The sequence below is a fragment of the Schistocerca cancellata genome, chromosome 3, assembly GCF_023864275.1.
Source record: "Schistocerca cancellata isolate TAMUIC-IGC-003103 chromosome 3, iqSchCanc2.1, whole genome shotgun sequence".
Classification (NCBI taxonomy): Eukaryota; Metazoa; Arthropoda; class Insecta; order Orthoptera; family Acrididae; genus Schistocerca; species Schistocerca cancellata.
In genome coordinates, this window is record NC_064628.1 from 284,093,208 (window position 1) to 284,111,763 (window position 18,556).

The 18,556-nt window shown below is 39.9% G+C and overlaps 1 protein-coding gene across 1 annotated transcript in view; it reads right to left on the reverse strand.

Moving 5' to 3' along the window:
* Positions 1-1,036: 1,036 nt before the first annotated feature.
* LOC126176269 (UDP-glycosyltransferase UGT5-like) overlaps positions 1,037-18,556 on the reverse strand; it is a gene marked incomplete at its 5' end in the record, with an annotated part of 49,779 nt that continues 32,259 nt past the window's right edge. The window contains 3 exons of the mRNA XM_049923417.1: positions 1,037-1,313; positions 1,825-2,044; positions 2,128-2,341. Of these exons, the coding sequence (XP_049779374.1) occupies positions 1,037-1,313; positions 1,825-2,044; positions 2,128-2,341 (711 nt within the window). The remainder of the gene's footprint in view (positions 1,314-1,824; positions 2,045-2,127; positions 2,342-18,556) is intronic.

Here is an 18,556-nt window from a genome sequence, read left to right on the forward strand (position 1 = left end):
CTCAGATGGCGATCAGCAAAGCCTATTTGCCACTGTGCCTCTTCTGATATTACTGATGGTTCAAATGGCTCTGAGCACTATGGGACTTAACATCTGAGGTCATCAGTCACTTAGAACGTAGAACTACTTAAACCTAAGTAACCTAAGGACATCACACACATCTATGCCGAGGCAGGATTCGAACCTGCGACCGTAGCGGTCTCGCGGTTCCAGACTGAAGCGCCTAGAACCGCTCGACCACTCTGGCCGGCTGATATTACTAGTACAAACTTTCACCAGGTTCTTTCGAATGCCATCCTGGGATCATACACAGTACACAGGCATACCCGTATTTAGATTGGATCTAGATCACTGAATAATTACTGTTTTATACAGATCGATGGTGACTGTCATGGAGGCAAAGTTAGTGTTGCAGTTGGTGTTGCAATATTCCACTACCGTCATTTCTAGGAACTATATTCAGGTGTATATTTTGAAATAATTGTGTGTCTTATTAATAACATCAGTGTCACCATCAATACTACCAAAATTTGTGTTGCCGACAACAGTGACATCGATGAATATTAAGACTAGTTTCATATACGTAAGGCAGAGTTAATATATGAAAACAGCAACAGCCAAGAAATTGAAGCAACTGTCACACACATACACATAAATACTCTCTCTCTCTCACACACACATACACCCACACACAACACACACAGAGAGAAATAGATAAATGCACTAGTAAATTAAATATGATGTGAGTATAATTCAGTCTCCAGTCTCCGTAATGTATAACAGTGCAAATTCCATTGAAACTAAAACAATGTGAAACAAAATACGTTTATTTTATACATAATATCGTCCTTTAATGAATGAAAATAATTATGTTCCAGTCACCTGCACAGCAGGGGTATTTGTTTTTTATTGGAGTATCATGTACGAACAAGGTGTCTGACGGTAAAGTTGATAAATTATCACAAAAACTTCTTTCTCACCTCTTTCTTCTCATGTTCAATCTATAGAACGACTGTAGACACCTACAAAAGTAGCTTCACGCAGTCTTCTGCTTCAGATTAACAGCCAAAAGTCTTTTGCAGTAGGTGACTGCCTTGAACAGCACGTAGACCACGATGGACGCCATTGCAACAACGAACCCAATCACGTCGAGCAGCAGCAGCTGCCACCAACTCATGTCGAGGGCTGCACTGCGCATGTGCGGAGCACCCTTGTGACGTATCACGTACTCGATCCACCACACGGCAGTGTCCATAGACCTCTCCTGGTGCTCACGGAATACTGCTGAGAACCGCTTCATGTTTTCTCTATAGCTGTCGTAAAAGAGGACAGATAATCATAGGCTACAAACAGCAATTCCGAATAGCTACAAAAGAATAGTGTAAAAAGCAGCTAAACATAGTTAATGAAAAAGTAGGTGTATATGAATAAAAACAAAAGTCAGTGTCCACTACCAAAAACTTTCTACAGTCGACATGGAAAATACTGTTTTTAAATATAATAACAAAGAGGGGGAGGAAATTATCACCATAAGACAGTAATCTGTGTGAGGAAATAAAGTTCACCAACAGAAATTCCCCATTGTATGTCTAAAACAAAGACATATCTCGTGAAAGTTAATTAAGAAAACGCCTGTTATTTTTAAATATTGTTTTGACTAGGCTAAACGAAAGAGATAAAATTCTGGCTCACCTTTTGGTGACATACACATCAATAGGAGTAAGCAATACAGGAGTAAGCAATACTCCAACTGGAGGAGGAATGAAGTATCTGTCTGTTTGTTCCTTTGATAACATAAATGAAATTTAATATTTCTGTTCCTACCTGTCGTTTCCAAGAACTGTGTGAATGGCTTTCAGAATGGTATCAGTAGTGACATCTCTGAACAGCAGCTGGTAGCCAATACCAGATTGTACCATCTTAGCCACATTCTGTTGCTGGTCCGCAATAAAGGGAATTCCTATCAGGGGTATTGCAAAATAACTTGCTTCATTCATGCTCTGAAGTCCTCCCTGGGTAATGAACAGACGAATGTTTGGATGTGCTGGAAAAGTGAAAAGTGAGGTAGGACAAATAGCTTTTACAGTGTTGCACCTACAAGAATTGGTGCACTGAACAGAAGCTTACCCAAGACGTCCTGCTGGGGCAGCCACTTGGCTATCATAACGTTCTCCGGCTGTCCAGGCAGGCTGTCCACCTCCCACTTCCAAAGTACCCGCTGTGGTAACTGCATAAAAGCTTCCAAGAATGCAATTCGTTTGTGCTCGGGCATTGCACTACCGTTCACGTTAGTACCAAGGCTGAAGTAAATCACGCCGTTTTTTGCACCATCAAGGAAATCCTGGATATACTGCAAAATAATTAATCTCGTATTGTATACTCAGTTATTTAAAATAGGGGATGTGCCTTTCAAATCGCCTCGCAAATAAGTAAACCGTTTTTGATTAGATACGGTAAAGTCTTTTCATCCTTGAATGCAATAAATGCTGCGTTTATCTTTTTTTGTAAATTTAATAAAAATTAATTTTATAACAACAACATAATCAATCTCAAATTATTTTCATCGCAGTGTATTATCCTATAAGTACCAAAACCAGTAATCTCATCTACCTCTAAAATACTAGTCGCCACCAATGTGAGAGAGTATCTGTGTAGTTAGGATGTAGTGGATATGAGCCTGTGATAAGGCGCTGATACGAATTAAATAAGTGTTCACTGATACACATGCTTCATAATAACTGAGGAAATTTAAATCACTCTGTAGATGAATAAGTTACATGTAAAATTTTTATTTTCTTACCAATTGTTGAACACATGTTATTACATAGTGGCAATATTTTTGTTAAATCTAAGTACTTCTAAGTTATTGGAACTTCAGCCTCAACCCAAAAATTCTGCAATTTTTGCATCACAATACATTCGAAATGGGACTAGTAGATTTAACTTTAATCCCTTATGTAACACACACAAGTACACCTTTTTTTAAAAAAAATTGAGACTGACAGTTGTTGAGAAAACTTCACAAGAATGAAAATGTGGTAATTGAGACTTTCTCGCCGAATGTGGATGATGAAGTCTTCTCAGGTTATCAGCTGAGTCAAGGTGTCGTTCTGTGGCATCCTACTTGCTGTCTTTAGGTCTGATAACCTGAGAAGACTTTATCTTCAAGAGCGAAAATGTACTGTCAAGCTTCTCTCACTAATTAAGACTGCCATAGAGCTGTCTACCAGCGCTTTCAAAATGAGTACCATGTATTAGTACCACATACATTAATAAAAGTCAGCAAGAGCAATTACCTTGTAGGAACTCCAATTCAAAAATTTTCTATCTCACACAGCGCCACAGTTTAAGAGATTAGGTTCCACTCTACCTACAAAAAAGTAATCCATAATTATAGTTCTCATAAATGTAGAGATCCCACAAACTTATAAAGCTCACTTTTGTGTATCATAACTACGCTTTTCTCTGAAACTGCAATCTACATCAAAGAATTGGATGGTTGAGGTTTTGTCAAACATAAAAATGTGTCAATATGGGAAGAACATTTCATGAGACTAGATAATCCTTTTTCTCTTCTAGGTTGTTGTTGTTGTTGTTGTTGTCTTCAGTCCTGAGACTGGTTTGATGCAGCTCTCCATGCTACTCTATCCTGTGCAAGCTTCTTCATCTCCCAGTACCTACTGCAACCTACATCCTTCTGAATCTGCTTAGTGCATTCATCTCTTGGTCTCCCCCTACGATTTTTACCCTCCACGCTGCCTTCCAATACTAAATTGGTGATCCCTTGATGCCTCAGAACATGTCCTACCAACCGATCCCTTCTTCTGGTCAAGTTGTGCCACAAAATTCTCTTCTCCCCAATCCTATTCAATACTTCCTCATTAGTTATGTGATCTACCCATCTAATCTTCAGCATTCTTCTGTAGCACCACATTTCAAAAGCTTCTATTCTCTTCTTGTCCAAACTATTTACCGTCCATGTTTCACTTCCATACATGGCTACACTCCATACAAATACTTTCAGAAATGACTTCCTGACACTTAAATCTATACTCGAAGTTAAAAAATTTCTCTTCTTCAGAAACGCTTTCCTTGCCATTGCCAGTCTACATTTTATATCCTCTCTACTTCGACCGTCATCAGTTATTTTGCTCCCCAAATAGCAAAACTCCTTTACTACTTTAAGTGTCTCATTTCCTAATCTAATACCCTCAGCATCACCCGACTTAATTCTGCTACATTCCATTATCCTCGTTTTGCTTTTGTTGATGTTCATCTTATATCCTCCATTCAAGACACTGTCCATTCCATTCAACTGTTCTTCCAAGTCCTTTGCTGTCTCTGACAGAATTACAATGTCATCGGCGAACCTCAAAGTTTTTATTTCTTCTCCATGGATTTTAATACCTACTCCAAATTTTTCTTTTGTTTCCTTTACTGCTTGCTCAATATACAGATTGAATAACATTGGGGAGAGGCTACAATCCTGTCTCACTTCCTTCCCAACCGCTGCTTCCCTCTCATGCCCCTCGACTCTTATAACTGCCATCTGGTTTCTGTACAAATTGTAAATAGCCTTTCGCTCCCTGTATTTTACCCCTGCCACCTTTAGAATTTGAAAGAGAGTATTCCAGTCAACATTGTCAAAAGCTTTCTCTAAGTCTACAAATGCTAGAAACGTAGGTTTGCCCTTCCTTAATCTTTCTTCTAAGATAAGTCGTAGGGTCAGTATTGCCTCACGTGTTCCAGTATTTCTACGGAATCCAAACTGATCTTCCCCGAGGTCGGCTTCTACTAGTTTTTCCATTCGCCTGTAAAGAATTCGTGTTAGTATTTTGCAGCTGTGGCTTATTAAACTGATTGTTCGGTAATTTTCACATCTGTCAACACCTGCTTTCTTTGGGATTGGAATTATTATATTCTTCTTGAAGTCTGAGGGTATTTCGCCTGTTTCATACATCTTGCTCACCAGATGGTAGAGTTTTGTCAGGACTGGCTCTCCCAAGGCCGTCATTAGTTCTACTGGAATGTTGTCTACTCCGGGGGCCTTGTTTCGACTCAGGTCTTTCAGTGCTCTGTCAAACTCTTCACGCAGTATCGTATCTCCCATTTCATCTTCATCTACATCCTCTTCCATTTCCATAAAATTGCCCTCAAGTACATCGCCCTTGTATAGACCCTCTATATACTCCTTCCACCTTTCTGCTTTCCCTTCTTTGCTTAGAACTGGGTTTCCATCTGAGCTCTTGATGTTCATACAAGTGGTTCTCTTATCTCCAAAGGTCTCTTTAATTTTCCTGTAGGCTGTATCTATCTTACCCCTAGTGAGATAAGCCTCTACATCCTTACATTTGTCCTCTAGCCATCCCTGCTTAGCCATTCTGCACTTCCTGTCGATCTCATTTTTGAGACGTTTGTATTCCTTTTTGCCTGCTTCATTTACTGCATTTTTATATTTTCTCCTTTCATCAATTAAATTCAATATTTCTTCTGTTACCCAAGGATTTCTACTAGCCCTCGTCTTTTTACCTACTTGATCCTCTGCTGCCTTCACTACTTCATCCCTCAAAGCTACCCATTCTTCTTCTACTGTATTTCTTTCCCCCATTCCTGTCAATTGTTCCCTTATGCTCTCCCTGAAACTCTGTACAACCTCTGGTTCTTTCAGTTTATCCAGGTCCCATCTCCTTAAATTCCCACCTTTTTGCAGTTTCTTCAGTTTTAATCTACAGGTCATAACCAATAGATTGTGGTCAGAGTCCACATCTGCCCCTGGAAATGTCTTACAATTTAAAACCTGGTTCCTAAATCTCTGTCTTACCATTATATAATCTATCTGACACCTTTTAGTATCTCCAGGGTTCTTCCATGTATACAACCTTCTATCATGATTCTTAAACCAAGTGTTAGCTATGATTAAGTTGTGCTCTGTGCAAAATTCTACCAGGCGGCTTCCTCTTTCATTTCTTAGCCCCAATCCATATTCACCTACTATGTTTCCTTCTCTCCCTTTTCCTACACTCGAATTCCAGTCACCCATGACTATTAAATTTTCGTCTCCCTTCACTATCTGAATAATTTCTTTTATTTCATCATACATTTCTTCAATTTCTTCGTCATCTGCAGAGCTAGTTGGCATATAAACTTGTACTACTGTAGTAGGTGTGGGCTTCGTATCTATCTTGGCCACAATAATGCGTTCACTGTGCTGTTTGTAGTAGCTTACCCGCATTCCTATTTTCCTATTCATTATTAAACCTACTCCTGCATTACCCCTATTTGACTTTGTGTTTATAACCCTGTAATCACCTGACCAGAAGTCTTGTTCCTCCTGCCACCGAACTTTACTAATACCCACTATATCTAACTTTAACCTATCCATTTCCCTTTTTAAATTTTCTAACCTACCTGCCTGATTAAGGGATCTGACATTCCACGCTCCGATCCGTAGAACGCCAGTTTTCTTTCTCCTGGTAATGACATCCTCTTGAGTAGTCCGCGCCCGGAGATCCGAATGGGGGACTATTTTACCTCCGGAATACTTTACCCAAGAAGACGCCATCATCATTTAACCATACAGTAAAGCTGCATGCCCTCGGGAAAAATTACGGCCGTAGTTTCCCCTTGCTTTCAGCCGTTCGCAGTACCAGCACAGCAAGGCCGTTTTGGTTATTGTTACAAGGCCAGATCAGTCAATCATCCAGACTGTTGCCCCTGCAACTACTGAAAAGGCTGCTGCCCCTCTTCAGGAACTACACGTTTGTCTGGTCTCTCAACAGATACCCCTCCGTTGTGGTTGTACCTACGGTACGGCTATCTGTATCGCTGAGGCACGCAAGCCTCCCCACCAACGGCAAGGTCCATGGTTCATGGGGGGCTCTTCTAGGTAGCGTCACACTAAATCTGAGAAAAGACATCATTCCACAATGCTGTATTTTAAAAATCTGCTTTATTGAACCTCCTAGTTTTGGGTGTGGTCCAGTTTCAAATGCATCTAGTTTCACATCCAGATTAAAGTCGTTTTCCTTCATGGTTGTTCAATGTAACTAACCACCATTGTGGCAATCTTAAGTGTTTAAAAAAGATACATTACATATTCAAGGGAAAGCATTACATTCAATACTGCACTAAAAAGTTGCTATGTGTACCTATTTATGTCTAAGAAACTGATTCTTTTTGCACATTCATATAGCTACCAAATATTATGGACTCCTGTAAGTGATTAGTCAGCCAAAAAGTCAATTAGTTATCATTTAACTCTGCAAAACTTCATTTGTGTAGATAAAATTGTGACATTCGGCGTTACATGATTCACATATATCACAGAAATTTTAGTTAATAGGTCGTTTCTTACATATAGTTTTGATCTCATATTTAGTAAGTTGCACTTTCTGTGCACTCCTGAAACCTAACAAGCTGTATTTTGGAAGGTCTTCAAAGAGATATAAAAATATTGCAATGATTTCCACAGGGTTTCAGGAACCAAATTCAGTCCTTTTTGAAGAAATAATGCTGCAATTATTTTTAACCACATGGAGGATTTATTCAAGAGAGTATTATCTTTGTTGATATTCTTTAAAGAAGGAGTATCTTCAGTTTATTAACATTCACTGTAATATGCCTCATTCAGATACTTCTCTTCAGCACCCAGTAAGCATTTTATGTTTAATTTACGTCGTTAAAACTGTGTGTTTATATTTTGAGATTTGGTAAATATTTTCAGTATTCATATCACATTGTCACTATTTGCTTTTAAAACTTTCTACAAGTACCACATGGTTTGAATCATATGAATGGAATTATAAATTCAAAAATTGTTAATTTTTAAATCTTTACTTCTATGAGTTTTATTTTTGTAGCTTTGCTAGTCATAGTTGATATGTAAAGTATCCATATCTTAACGGTTGGAATATTTATTGATTTTTTATGATAATTGGTTCTTCTTCTGTTGTAGTTACATATTATTGTGCTTTCTTCCTTTCTATATCTTCCAGTTTCCTGTATATATAACTGTATTTAAGATTGGCTTTTGGCTTTGGCCTTCTAGAGCACATGCGTTGGTACAGCTGTTACTCAATAAGTTTTCTTTTCATTTACTATTGTAAGCTATGTGCCTTTTAAATTTAATTGTTATGATATACTCTAGGTTTGCTGTCTACAATGACTAAGAACACTTAATTGACTGATCATCATAGTAAGAAATACCATTGTTATTGTCGACTGTAATTATTGCGTGAATAACAGATACATACTTCACTACCTGAACATTAGTCAAGACCGAATTTGTAGCTCCAGGAAAATATAAATATCTAGTTGTATTTGTATGGCTTATACTAAAGATTCCATAGCTCAGTATTTCATCAACTTTATGTAAGATATCAAATGCAAACAAGTGATACACAAAACACTTTCTATCAGGGAAGAGAAATCTTGCAGGGAGTAAGACAGTATCTGCTAGAATAACAAAGGCAGTGTGAGTTTTGGATATCTGGAAGCAATCTCCACAAAAATTCTAAATGACAACTTTTTATTCATTGACTATACGTGTTTAGTGTTATCCTACAACTGAAAATTATACTTTCAACCAGTGTCTGGTGGTTTAGCTACATCATCAATAAATATTAAGGACATACATACCCTATGGAACAGCTATTACCATTACACAATGATTACATGAAACAATGAGAACTGATAATTAGCAAGGACTACTCAAATTTTGAGAAATATTGTCAGCATTGTTGAAAGAAATAAAATGAGTGCGATGTTATATGGCTCTTTTCACTACTGTTATACACACCACCTGTACAAATGATTAAAACACATCTCCTAAAAGTGGTAAAAAAATAAAGCATTCATTACTAAATTTACGAGTATGTAATAGATGGAAATGATTTTCGGGGACTTGGCTTCATGATGTCTAAACATCCCAGTATTGTAGAAAATACTGGTCAAAACAAGTGGAGGAACCTACGACATGTTTACAGCAATGCCAAAGTCTGCACTTCAGGCGCATGAAGGTGCCATAATACAGACACTTTTCGTAGTATAAACGAATATAATCCTCTGCAAAGTTAAAAGCGAAGAGAAAATCATGGGACAGAACGCCTCATTGATTGTACTATTAGACGATACATGCATCCATACATTTGAAAAATAATTTAAATCGTAGATAGTCGTCAAGAGATGTCTCGTAAATTGGTTTCATCACAGTTAACTAAATCTTCTATCCTGATGCAACTGTAGACCCGAAATCAATGAACCAAGAGTAATGGGAACTCTTGTCGACTTTAGCAACAACGTTTTCAGTCTTGTTACAAGAGATACAACAGTAGAAAACGGTACTTCTTGCAAAAAGAAAATCATCATGTTTGATGGATTTTGTATTTTTAGCTTGAACTCAAAATATTCACGACCCTTCAATCGCGATATTATAAGCAATATTCTTAGGTTAGGCATTATTTTTTCATAGAGTGACCAAGGACAGCGTATTTATTCGTTTCTCCAAGAAACTCTCTGGCGTGTGAAATGTTATGTAGACAACATTATTGTTGATTTCATACTGGTCGTAACAAGTTCGCGTGCAATATATTATGGACTTACATCTACCAGAAAAAACTTTTTTCCGTTTCTTTACACCTACTTCCGCTCTGTCAGAAATATCCTAATTAATTTTCTCGTCTACACTCTTCAAACATCTATTTAGTGTGCATATAATATTTTAACAATGGCGGATCTAAACAAACGAGTTTGTTATTCTTCCCCTGTTATCTCATTCTGCTCTTTGAACCATCTTTCTTTACGGTAATTACAATGGTTCAGTTTTGAAGTATAGGTTCTTATACCATAATCTGCCGTTCTATCTCTGAAATGAGCGCACTGGTGACATGAAATTTGCTTTCTCCGTACTGAAACCGTTTCTCAGTGAGATACCGAAAAACACATATAATGTGGACAAACAGTGGTTCAGTTGTAGTAGAACATGAACAATATTACATCAGATTCTCAAAACAAGCTAATCAAATGACCTCGTTTTTCTTCCCACTGTTTCCCTTAAAACTTGTACGGTATGACTAAGAATAGTTTGAACTATAACGAAGAGAATTTGCAGTTATTTGTGAGATACTGTGAGAACAGCAGCTACTAAAATCAATACAATTCTCAGGTCGCACACTGTTAATTCACCACTTGAGGTTAAATGTGCGTTGTTTTATTGTGGAAAAATTCTGGAATAACATCCCGTTTCATAGGGTCTTCTTCACAGATATGATTAACAAAATTTGTAGGCAAGGTTTCAAGTAGAGATTATAACCCTACCACTACTATTGGAATTTAATATGCTTTTACCTAAATAACAGAAACCCTGTCTCTACATTCCCACTTATAATCCTCTTACTAAAATTTAGTTTAGTTTCTAAATAAAGTACACTGTGGGAGGATAGTCCTGTTTATAGGAAAAGCTAATCAATAAAGTTACCCTTTTTACAGGATTTGACCGTGTGTTGTGTCTAATGGATAAGTAAATCAGACTATTCACTTCTTTTCCTAAGATCTTACCCACCAGTTAGATAGAAATGCAGTATGAATAATATTACACTGAATCTAGGACAACTCAGTTCAAAGTTCATTTAGTGGTTTAAAACATGTACTGACGGCCGCCAGCCTATCCAGGCAATTAAACAATTAAGTACTGGAAAAGCAGGAGTTTGAATTGTGCCCACTTTCTTGCTACTGTTTAATTTGGCTCTTCAAATAAATATTACTCCTCTTAAACAATGCTCGACTACAACCTTATACATTGCGCTTGGAAAAGAGAAAAAAGCCCTGTGATAAATTCAAGGAACCTAAAAAATTGGCCAGGGGACCTTTAGAAAAGCACTTTCCATAATCAACAAATTTAAATACTAAAATACTTAGATACTAAAGCACACACTTTTTATACTGTATATTTAACTTGAAGAAAACCTCTTTCTTACTGGAATTTACTTTCAAAAGATATTACTCTTTGAAGTAATTCTGTATAGTTATTTAACACATTCTAATAACTTGGCTTCACTTTGATTGAAGTTTACGTAAGCAAATTTTTACTATAGCGTTTTGCAATAGTTGAGAAAGCTTTGTTATTATTTACACAAAAACTATTTAAATGGTAACTCTTTATATTAACTTGGCACTTCAAAAGTCTGTAAAACAGGATACTCGGGTTAATCAAACACCAGGAACAAACTCTATATAGGTGTATGGTTAGGATGAAATAACAGGATGAACCAGTTCCTTTAAAGTTCAAGAATGATTATTAATACACAGTTTAAATTAATGGTTCACGTTGTACAAAAGTAAAAATACAAAACAAAATCTTATCTGGTGGCTGTAGGCTTGGGTGTGGCGAACAATTATGACGGCAACACTACCCATAGTATGGCCTGCAAGTATCTTGCTGTATGGGCTCAATTTCTCTTCTTGGGGCTGTTCAATTTTACATACAGTAGCTCAACAACTCGCAGCTGTCCCGTAAGCCATTTGCAGTCTTCGTCCGAGGCATTTTTGTGCAAATTTGCAGGCAAAGTTTCTCCTGCTCCACAGAGGTGTTCCCTCAATCACTGCTGCTTACAACTGTGTGGCTTACTTTCCGCGCTTGCTCTGGGTAGCGCGCCAATTTGCGCTTGCCACCTTTTCGACTTTCCAGAACCACTTCCATTTCAAATACAAGCATACTGGCGTTTACAGAAGGCCTATTTCTTACATTGTTCCTAGGCGTGACCAGTTCTTAAACTGTCAAATTTACCTCAACATTAACAATTTATACACACAAATATTTTTAAATGCGAGATGTCATCAGAAAATTATTTACAGTAATAAACACTTTACGTAGTATTTTACATACATTACTCACATACAATGCGAAGAACTTCAAACTCCATTGTAGCACACTTTACTTTACATCTACAGAAAATATAGTACTAATATGTGAAAATTTTAAAGCAAAAAACTTGTAAAAATTTAAATTAACCATAAACATGTAATGTTACAGGCTGTGTTGTTTGTTACGAGTTTCTTAAGCTAGAACGGGATCGCTAAAGGGAATCTGAACCAACTGCAGCATCTGTGATATCTGGAAATGACTCATTGGTGGTACTGCGAAACTAGATTAAGGAAATATTCAAAGAAAATAGTGATATCTTCCACGTCAGTACCATATGAAGGACATAAAGATATTAGGGAAAAATCTGATCTTTGGGAGACTCATAGTTGGTGACTATTCAGAAATACGATTGGTGACTGAAAAGGAGTGGTGAGGTGAGGAATTTTGCGAGTACACTATGTACTGCTTGGTGAGTTTCCTTCCCAAGACACCATTTGGGAGATCAGAGCGTATCTATACACCACAGTTAGTAAGAATGATTTGTACTGGAAAGAATAGTCTATTGTATGAGCGTTGAGTAGTGCTTCAATTTAGACCGCAGTACCCACAGTGTCATACAACTAGCTATTTATTGGTTTTCTTCAGCTCTTCTGTTCACTGTGTTGGAAAGGAAAACATTGACACGTCACTGTGTTTGTTTTGACCAACTAAAGCAGTAGAAAAGGAGTAGCAGAAGTATTGAACTAGGTTTCCAAATGTTCCTTTACAAAGGAAACACTACAAATATTGACACAGCACAATTAGCGCACCATTAGAAAAATGAGTCTCATTAGAAAAATGAGTCCTGTACATATTAATGGCGATAACTCTGAGAAACAGATAAGATCATTAAACTGAACAGGTCCCCCAAAGTCCAATGGATTCCCTACCAGAGTCTATACAGAATCTACAGTTGACTTAGACCCTCTTTTGACCATAATATACCGTAGATCTCTCTGAATCTGTGTCCATTATTTGCTCACACCTGCCTTCAAGAAGAATAGCAGAAATGGTTCACAAAATTGCCATGTAATGTCACTGACATCCATCACTTGTAGGCTCTTAGAACAACTTATGAGCCCAAATGTAATGAGATATCTCGAACAAAATCACTCTTCCAACTCCAACCAGCATGGATTTGGAAAGCCTTTCATATGAAACCAAAATAACGTTCTTCCCACAGGACATTCCGAGACCCGTAGGTCAAGGCTAAAACGTAGACACAATTTGTCTAGTCTTCCGGCAAAGCATTTGATTCAGTGAAATACGGACGATTATTAACTAAGTCCAATTATACGAGGTTTTTGATTCGATTAATGATTTCTTTGCTATCGACAGATGCAGATTTAATTCAACATATACCTCAGGGACATGTATTGCTATGCTTGCTGTTAATGCTGTACGTTAATGACTTGATCGACAATATTGATGGCATTCCCAGACTTCTTACAGATGATATTGCTACGTATAATGACCGACTGTCTGAGAATAAGTTGCACAGTTATTCAGTAACAGATTATTAATATTTCAAAGTAGTGCGAAGAATGGAAACGAAACTTGCTTCAGATATTCAGAAGCGTAAAACTGTGTACATCACAAAATGCTAGCACGTTATAGTCCATGAGTACTATGGCAATGAAGCACAGTTCGAATCAGAAAACTCATAGCAGAATCTGTATGTAACAATTTATGGGGATATGAAATGGAAAGATATCGTAGGCCTAGTCGTAGAGAAAGCAGGTGTCAAACTTCGATTCATTAGTACCATACTGTGAAAATTCATTCACTATACAGAGGAGATGGCATAAAAAATACAAGGCGCGCTGAAAAATTCGTTGAATGGTCCCAAAGGCTAACATCAGCGTCACTTATAATGAGAGAAATGTCAACAGGCGCTTCCTATGACGAAAACCGCCGAAGTGGAGCAATGGTGCACACTGCGACCAAATTAACGGAGTCAATATGAAAACTTGTGTCACTGCAAAATGGAGCAACCCGTTGACATGAAATTTTGCTTCAAGTTAGGGAACACTGTGACGGAGGCTCATGGGATGTCAGTGCAAGTGTATGAAGTTGAAGCAGTAACTATGAAGTGTGTATTGCGTGATGTAAACTCTTTAGAGACGGAAAGGGAGGCGGCCTGGACGAGTCGTTTTTTAGGGTCGACTGTCAACAAGAAGAGTGCCAGACAACGTCGAACGAGTGAGACGGATGCTTGCCGAGGGTCGGCGACTGTCTTTGACAGTGACAACAGAAGAGTCACAGATACGCAGAGACTGTGTAAGAAGTATTGTTCAGGAATATTAAAAAAGGCGGAACATCTGTGCCCGGTTTGTGCCGCACACGCTGACAGACGAGAAGGACCAAACACGAATGGAAACGTCTGGACATGTCATCGACATGTCTGGCCGGCGTCATCACTTTTTGAAAACCATCATTACAGGATATGAGACCTGGTGCTACCAACGCGATCCAGAGACCCACCGACAGTCAGTGGTATGATGTTCATCATCTTTCGCGAACCAAAAAAAAAGTCGATTGGCAAAATTTAAGCTTCCGTCGATGATGACAGCCTTTTCCGACAGGAAGGGCTTCATATATCAGGAATTACTACCCGAGGACCAAATTGTCAACATGGAAGTTTATGACTGAGTTTTGAAACGGCTGCTACAACGCATCCGGCGGATTCGGCCACAACTGTACCTGAGTGAACGGTGGAATTTCGTAGGCGATAACCCCCGTCCGCATATCGCTATCTATGTGCTCAACTTTGTCGCTCAGCGCAAGGTGATTGTTTTGCAACAGCCTCCTTGTCTTCCAGATTTGAAGCCGAGAGACTTCTTTTTGTTTCACTTTAATTTGACGCTGGTAGGCACAGACTTCGAAGACGTTGCGGACATCCAATAACGCGTGGCCGCAGCGATTTGAGCGATTCCACAACAAGCGTTTGTCAACGCCTTAACAAACGATATCAGAGGTGTGTTGTAGCTAATGGTGATTACCTGAAAGCCCAAAACTCCGAACAAGCCTCAAAAGGCCCAACATATCGACCGACTGCAGCGTCATTTTCAGCCAACAGGTGTCACTGGATGCGGTTATGGAGGGCATGTGGTCAGCTCTCCACTCTCCCGTTCGCTGTCAATTTTCGTGACCGAAGCCACTATTTCTCTTTCAAGTAGCTCCTCAGTTGGTCTCACAAGGGCTGAATGCATCCCACATGTCAATACCTCTCGACAGACCCGGATGATCAACCACCCGCGTGCTAGCCAAGCCCAAAAACCCTTAACGTCGGTGATCTTACAGGAACTGGTGTTCCCACTGCGACAAGTAGTTGCCCAGTAAAGGTACTTTGTTTGTAGCCCTTATTTCCATTATTTTCTCAGACCATTCACAGAACTTTTCACATACACCTTGTACTGAAGTGACCAAGCTTATAATACTGCTCAAGTGTAAGTCATACATACCTAATAGGACTAATATAATAAATAGAAAGTTGGACAATACGAATAGTAACTTGTCTGACACAGGTGAGAGCGACGCGGATAATGTAGAAAAACTAAACTGGTAGACCACTGAAAACAGCTTTCAACTAATCTCTAACAGTCTTAAGAGGCAGTGTTCAGGACTCTAGGAGAATACACTACTGGCCATTAAAATTGCTACACCACGAAGATGACGTGCTACAGTCGCGAAATTTAAGCGACAGGAAGAAGATGCTGTGATATGCAAATCATTCAGAGCATTCACACAAGGTTGGCGCCGGTGGCGACGCCTACAACGTGCTGACATGATGAAAGTTACCAACCGATTTCCCATACACCAGGGCCGGCCAGAAATTCTGCACGCGTGCGGTGCTCCTGCACATGTGCAACTTCCGGGTCACAGCTTGCACGCCGCAGCCGTCAGCGTTCATGTAGTGCATGTTTCTACCCACAGATGTCGCTTTATCCACTTGCTGGGATACTCTGTACCGGTACATTCTAGTGCTCTTTCCACAGCTTGCAAGCCAACAATGGGGAGGTATACCGCGTATTAAACATTTAAAATACTGTCACAGTCTATTCATTCAGACGTCTACTTTTATGTTAACAGTTTAACAGTTAACAACCGTGGGTTTTTATTAAGGCAGCTTGACTGACGTCACGTAAATACGAGTAATGTTTTTGATCTAGTATTTAAGAAAGAGAGCACTTAGCGACTTCCTTAATCCCTCCAAATCCTTGAACGCCATGCTCTCTGCCTTGCCTATCGCATCCGTCTCCCCCTCCCCCATGCGGATCCTGTATGATCTCATCCCCTTCCCCCACCTCCTCCTTTTCCTTGAAAGGATACGGATCCTGTGCACCTCCCGCAAACTCGACCCTCCTCATCCGCTTGTCTCACCCATCCTCTCCCACCCCCACCCGCTGCCGCACCTGTATTCCCACGTCCCACCCGGTCTCCATCTCTCCACCCTCCTCACCCTCTTATAAGGTGGCTTCCGCCAGCTCCCCCTCCCTGATGATGTCCTCCTCCCCTCCATCTACCCCTCCTATCAACTTTGATCCTCCCCCCCACATCCTGTGTCCTTTCCCTTAGGCACCCTCCCTCCCTTCTCTTTCCTTTTTCCCCATCCCCTCCCTCCTTCCCTCTTCCCCCGGGATTCCACTCCCCCTTCCTCCCTCCCCCTATCTCCCCTGCCCATGGCATGTGCTCTCCCCTCACCCTCTCCCACCCCCCTCCTCCTCTCTTGGCAGGTCCCCGGACTCGTACACGGATAGTGAACATTCGCGCGCCGGAGATCAACGCCTCGTGTTCTGTGTTTTGTGCTACAGTGATTCAGTGTTATTCGTTTTGTGCCCCTACGTTCACGTGTGACAATTTTCGTCTCTGTCTGTGTCGAAGTGTCTGAACAATTTTATCTTGGACTCTACGCCCGTGAACGACACCTTGTATTTTAAAAAGTGTTTGTCTCCGTTTATATGTCCACCATGTTTTTTCTTTAAATGTCTTCATTTGTATATTTGTGTTCTCTGCGGCTAAAGAGCGGCGTCGTCTGCTGCTGCATGGGTTGCCTGTAATACAGGTTTCAAAATAACAATAAAGAAAAAAAAATAGCGACTTCCAACGAACCTTATTCATGATTTCAAATAACATTAAACTAATGCAAGGTTTCCTATAACTAATTCTCGGTGCCCTCAGTTACACCAACATAATTTCTGCCTCACTGACCTCTGAACAGAATGATAACCGCAGACCTCTCGATGATCACCTGTTATTTCAATACCATTATTGATACATCTTTCATCAGCTCCATCTGAAATCTGCATAATAACCGACAATTAGATGAATGTTACGTTTTATCGACTTCAGCTGAGCGTACCCCTTCACACATTAAAAAATAGCCCTAAACATAAGTATACATTGGAACAATCGGTTTAATGACCAACTTTCCTGATAATAATGTAACATGGAGCAGAATGAGGCACTAATGCACAGTTAGTAAACAATAATTTTTAATTATGAGAGGAATAAATCCAAACACGTTTATCACTGGGCATGAGAAATGATAATCGAGTTGATGTGTCTCATCCATTTTCTTAAGGACATTTAATTTCGCTTGCCGTTCTTCACTCTTGAGTACACTACACTCGTCTTTGTGATATGTATTGTAGTGTCTTTCAATTGAAAACTTACGCTGGCCGGCGGCATAGCAAACACTGGGAGTTTTCACTAAAAAAGAATTGTAGTTCCCAGTCATTTTTAAACGACTGAGAACATAGATCTCCCGTCCTTTGCTTTTTCACAGTACCTGCCATTTCTCAGTACTTCTCTGTTAAGGTTACGGTCACCAGGGGTAAACGAGACTGGCTATGTTGCGCTCTTGCTTGTACCACCTAAACAGGGAAGTGGAGCCGCCGCCGCTCATTTAGGACACGTGTCTATTAACAGATGTCGCTGTCGCTCGCTGTCGCACACGTGCGCACATGTGCATCACTTCCGCACGTCTGCACACTGTGCAGCGTTTAGCCGGCCCTGCCATACACAAATAGCAGTTGACCGGCGTTGCATGTTGAAATGTTCTACATCTACATTTATACTCCGCAAGCCACCCAACGGTGTGTGGCGGAGGGCACTTTACGTGCCACTGTCATTATCTCCCTTTCCTGTTCCAGTCGCGTATGGTTCGCGGGAAGAACGACTGTCTGAAAGCCTCTGTGCGCGCTCTAATCTCTCTAATTTTACATTCGTGATCTCCTCGGGAGGTATAAGTAGGGGGAAGCAATATATTCGATACCTCATCCAGAAACGCACCCTCTCGAAACCTGGCGAGCAAGCTACACCGCGATGCAGAGCGCCTCTCTTGCAGGGTCTGCCACTTGAGTTTGTTAAACATCTCCGTAACGCTATCACGGTTACCAAATAACCCTGTGACGAAACGCGCCGCTCTTCTTTGGATCTTCTCTATCTCCTCCGTCAACCCGATCTGGTACGGATCCCACACTGATGAGCAATACTCAAGTATAGGTCGAACGAGTGTTTTGTAAGCCACCTCCTTTGTTGATGGACTACATTTTCTAAGGACTCTCCCAATGAATCTCAACCTGGTACCCGCCTTACCAACAATTAATTTTATATGATCATTCCACTTCAAATCGTTCCGCACGCATACTCCCA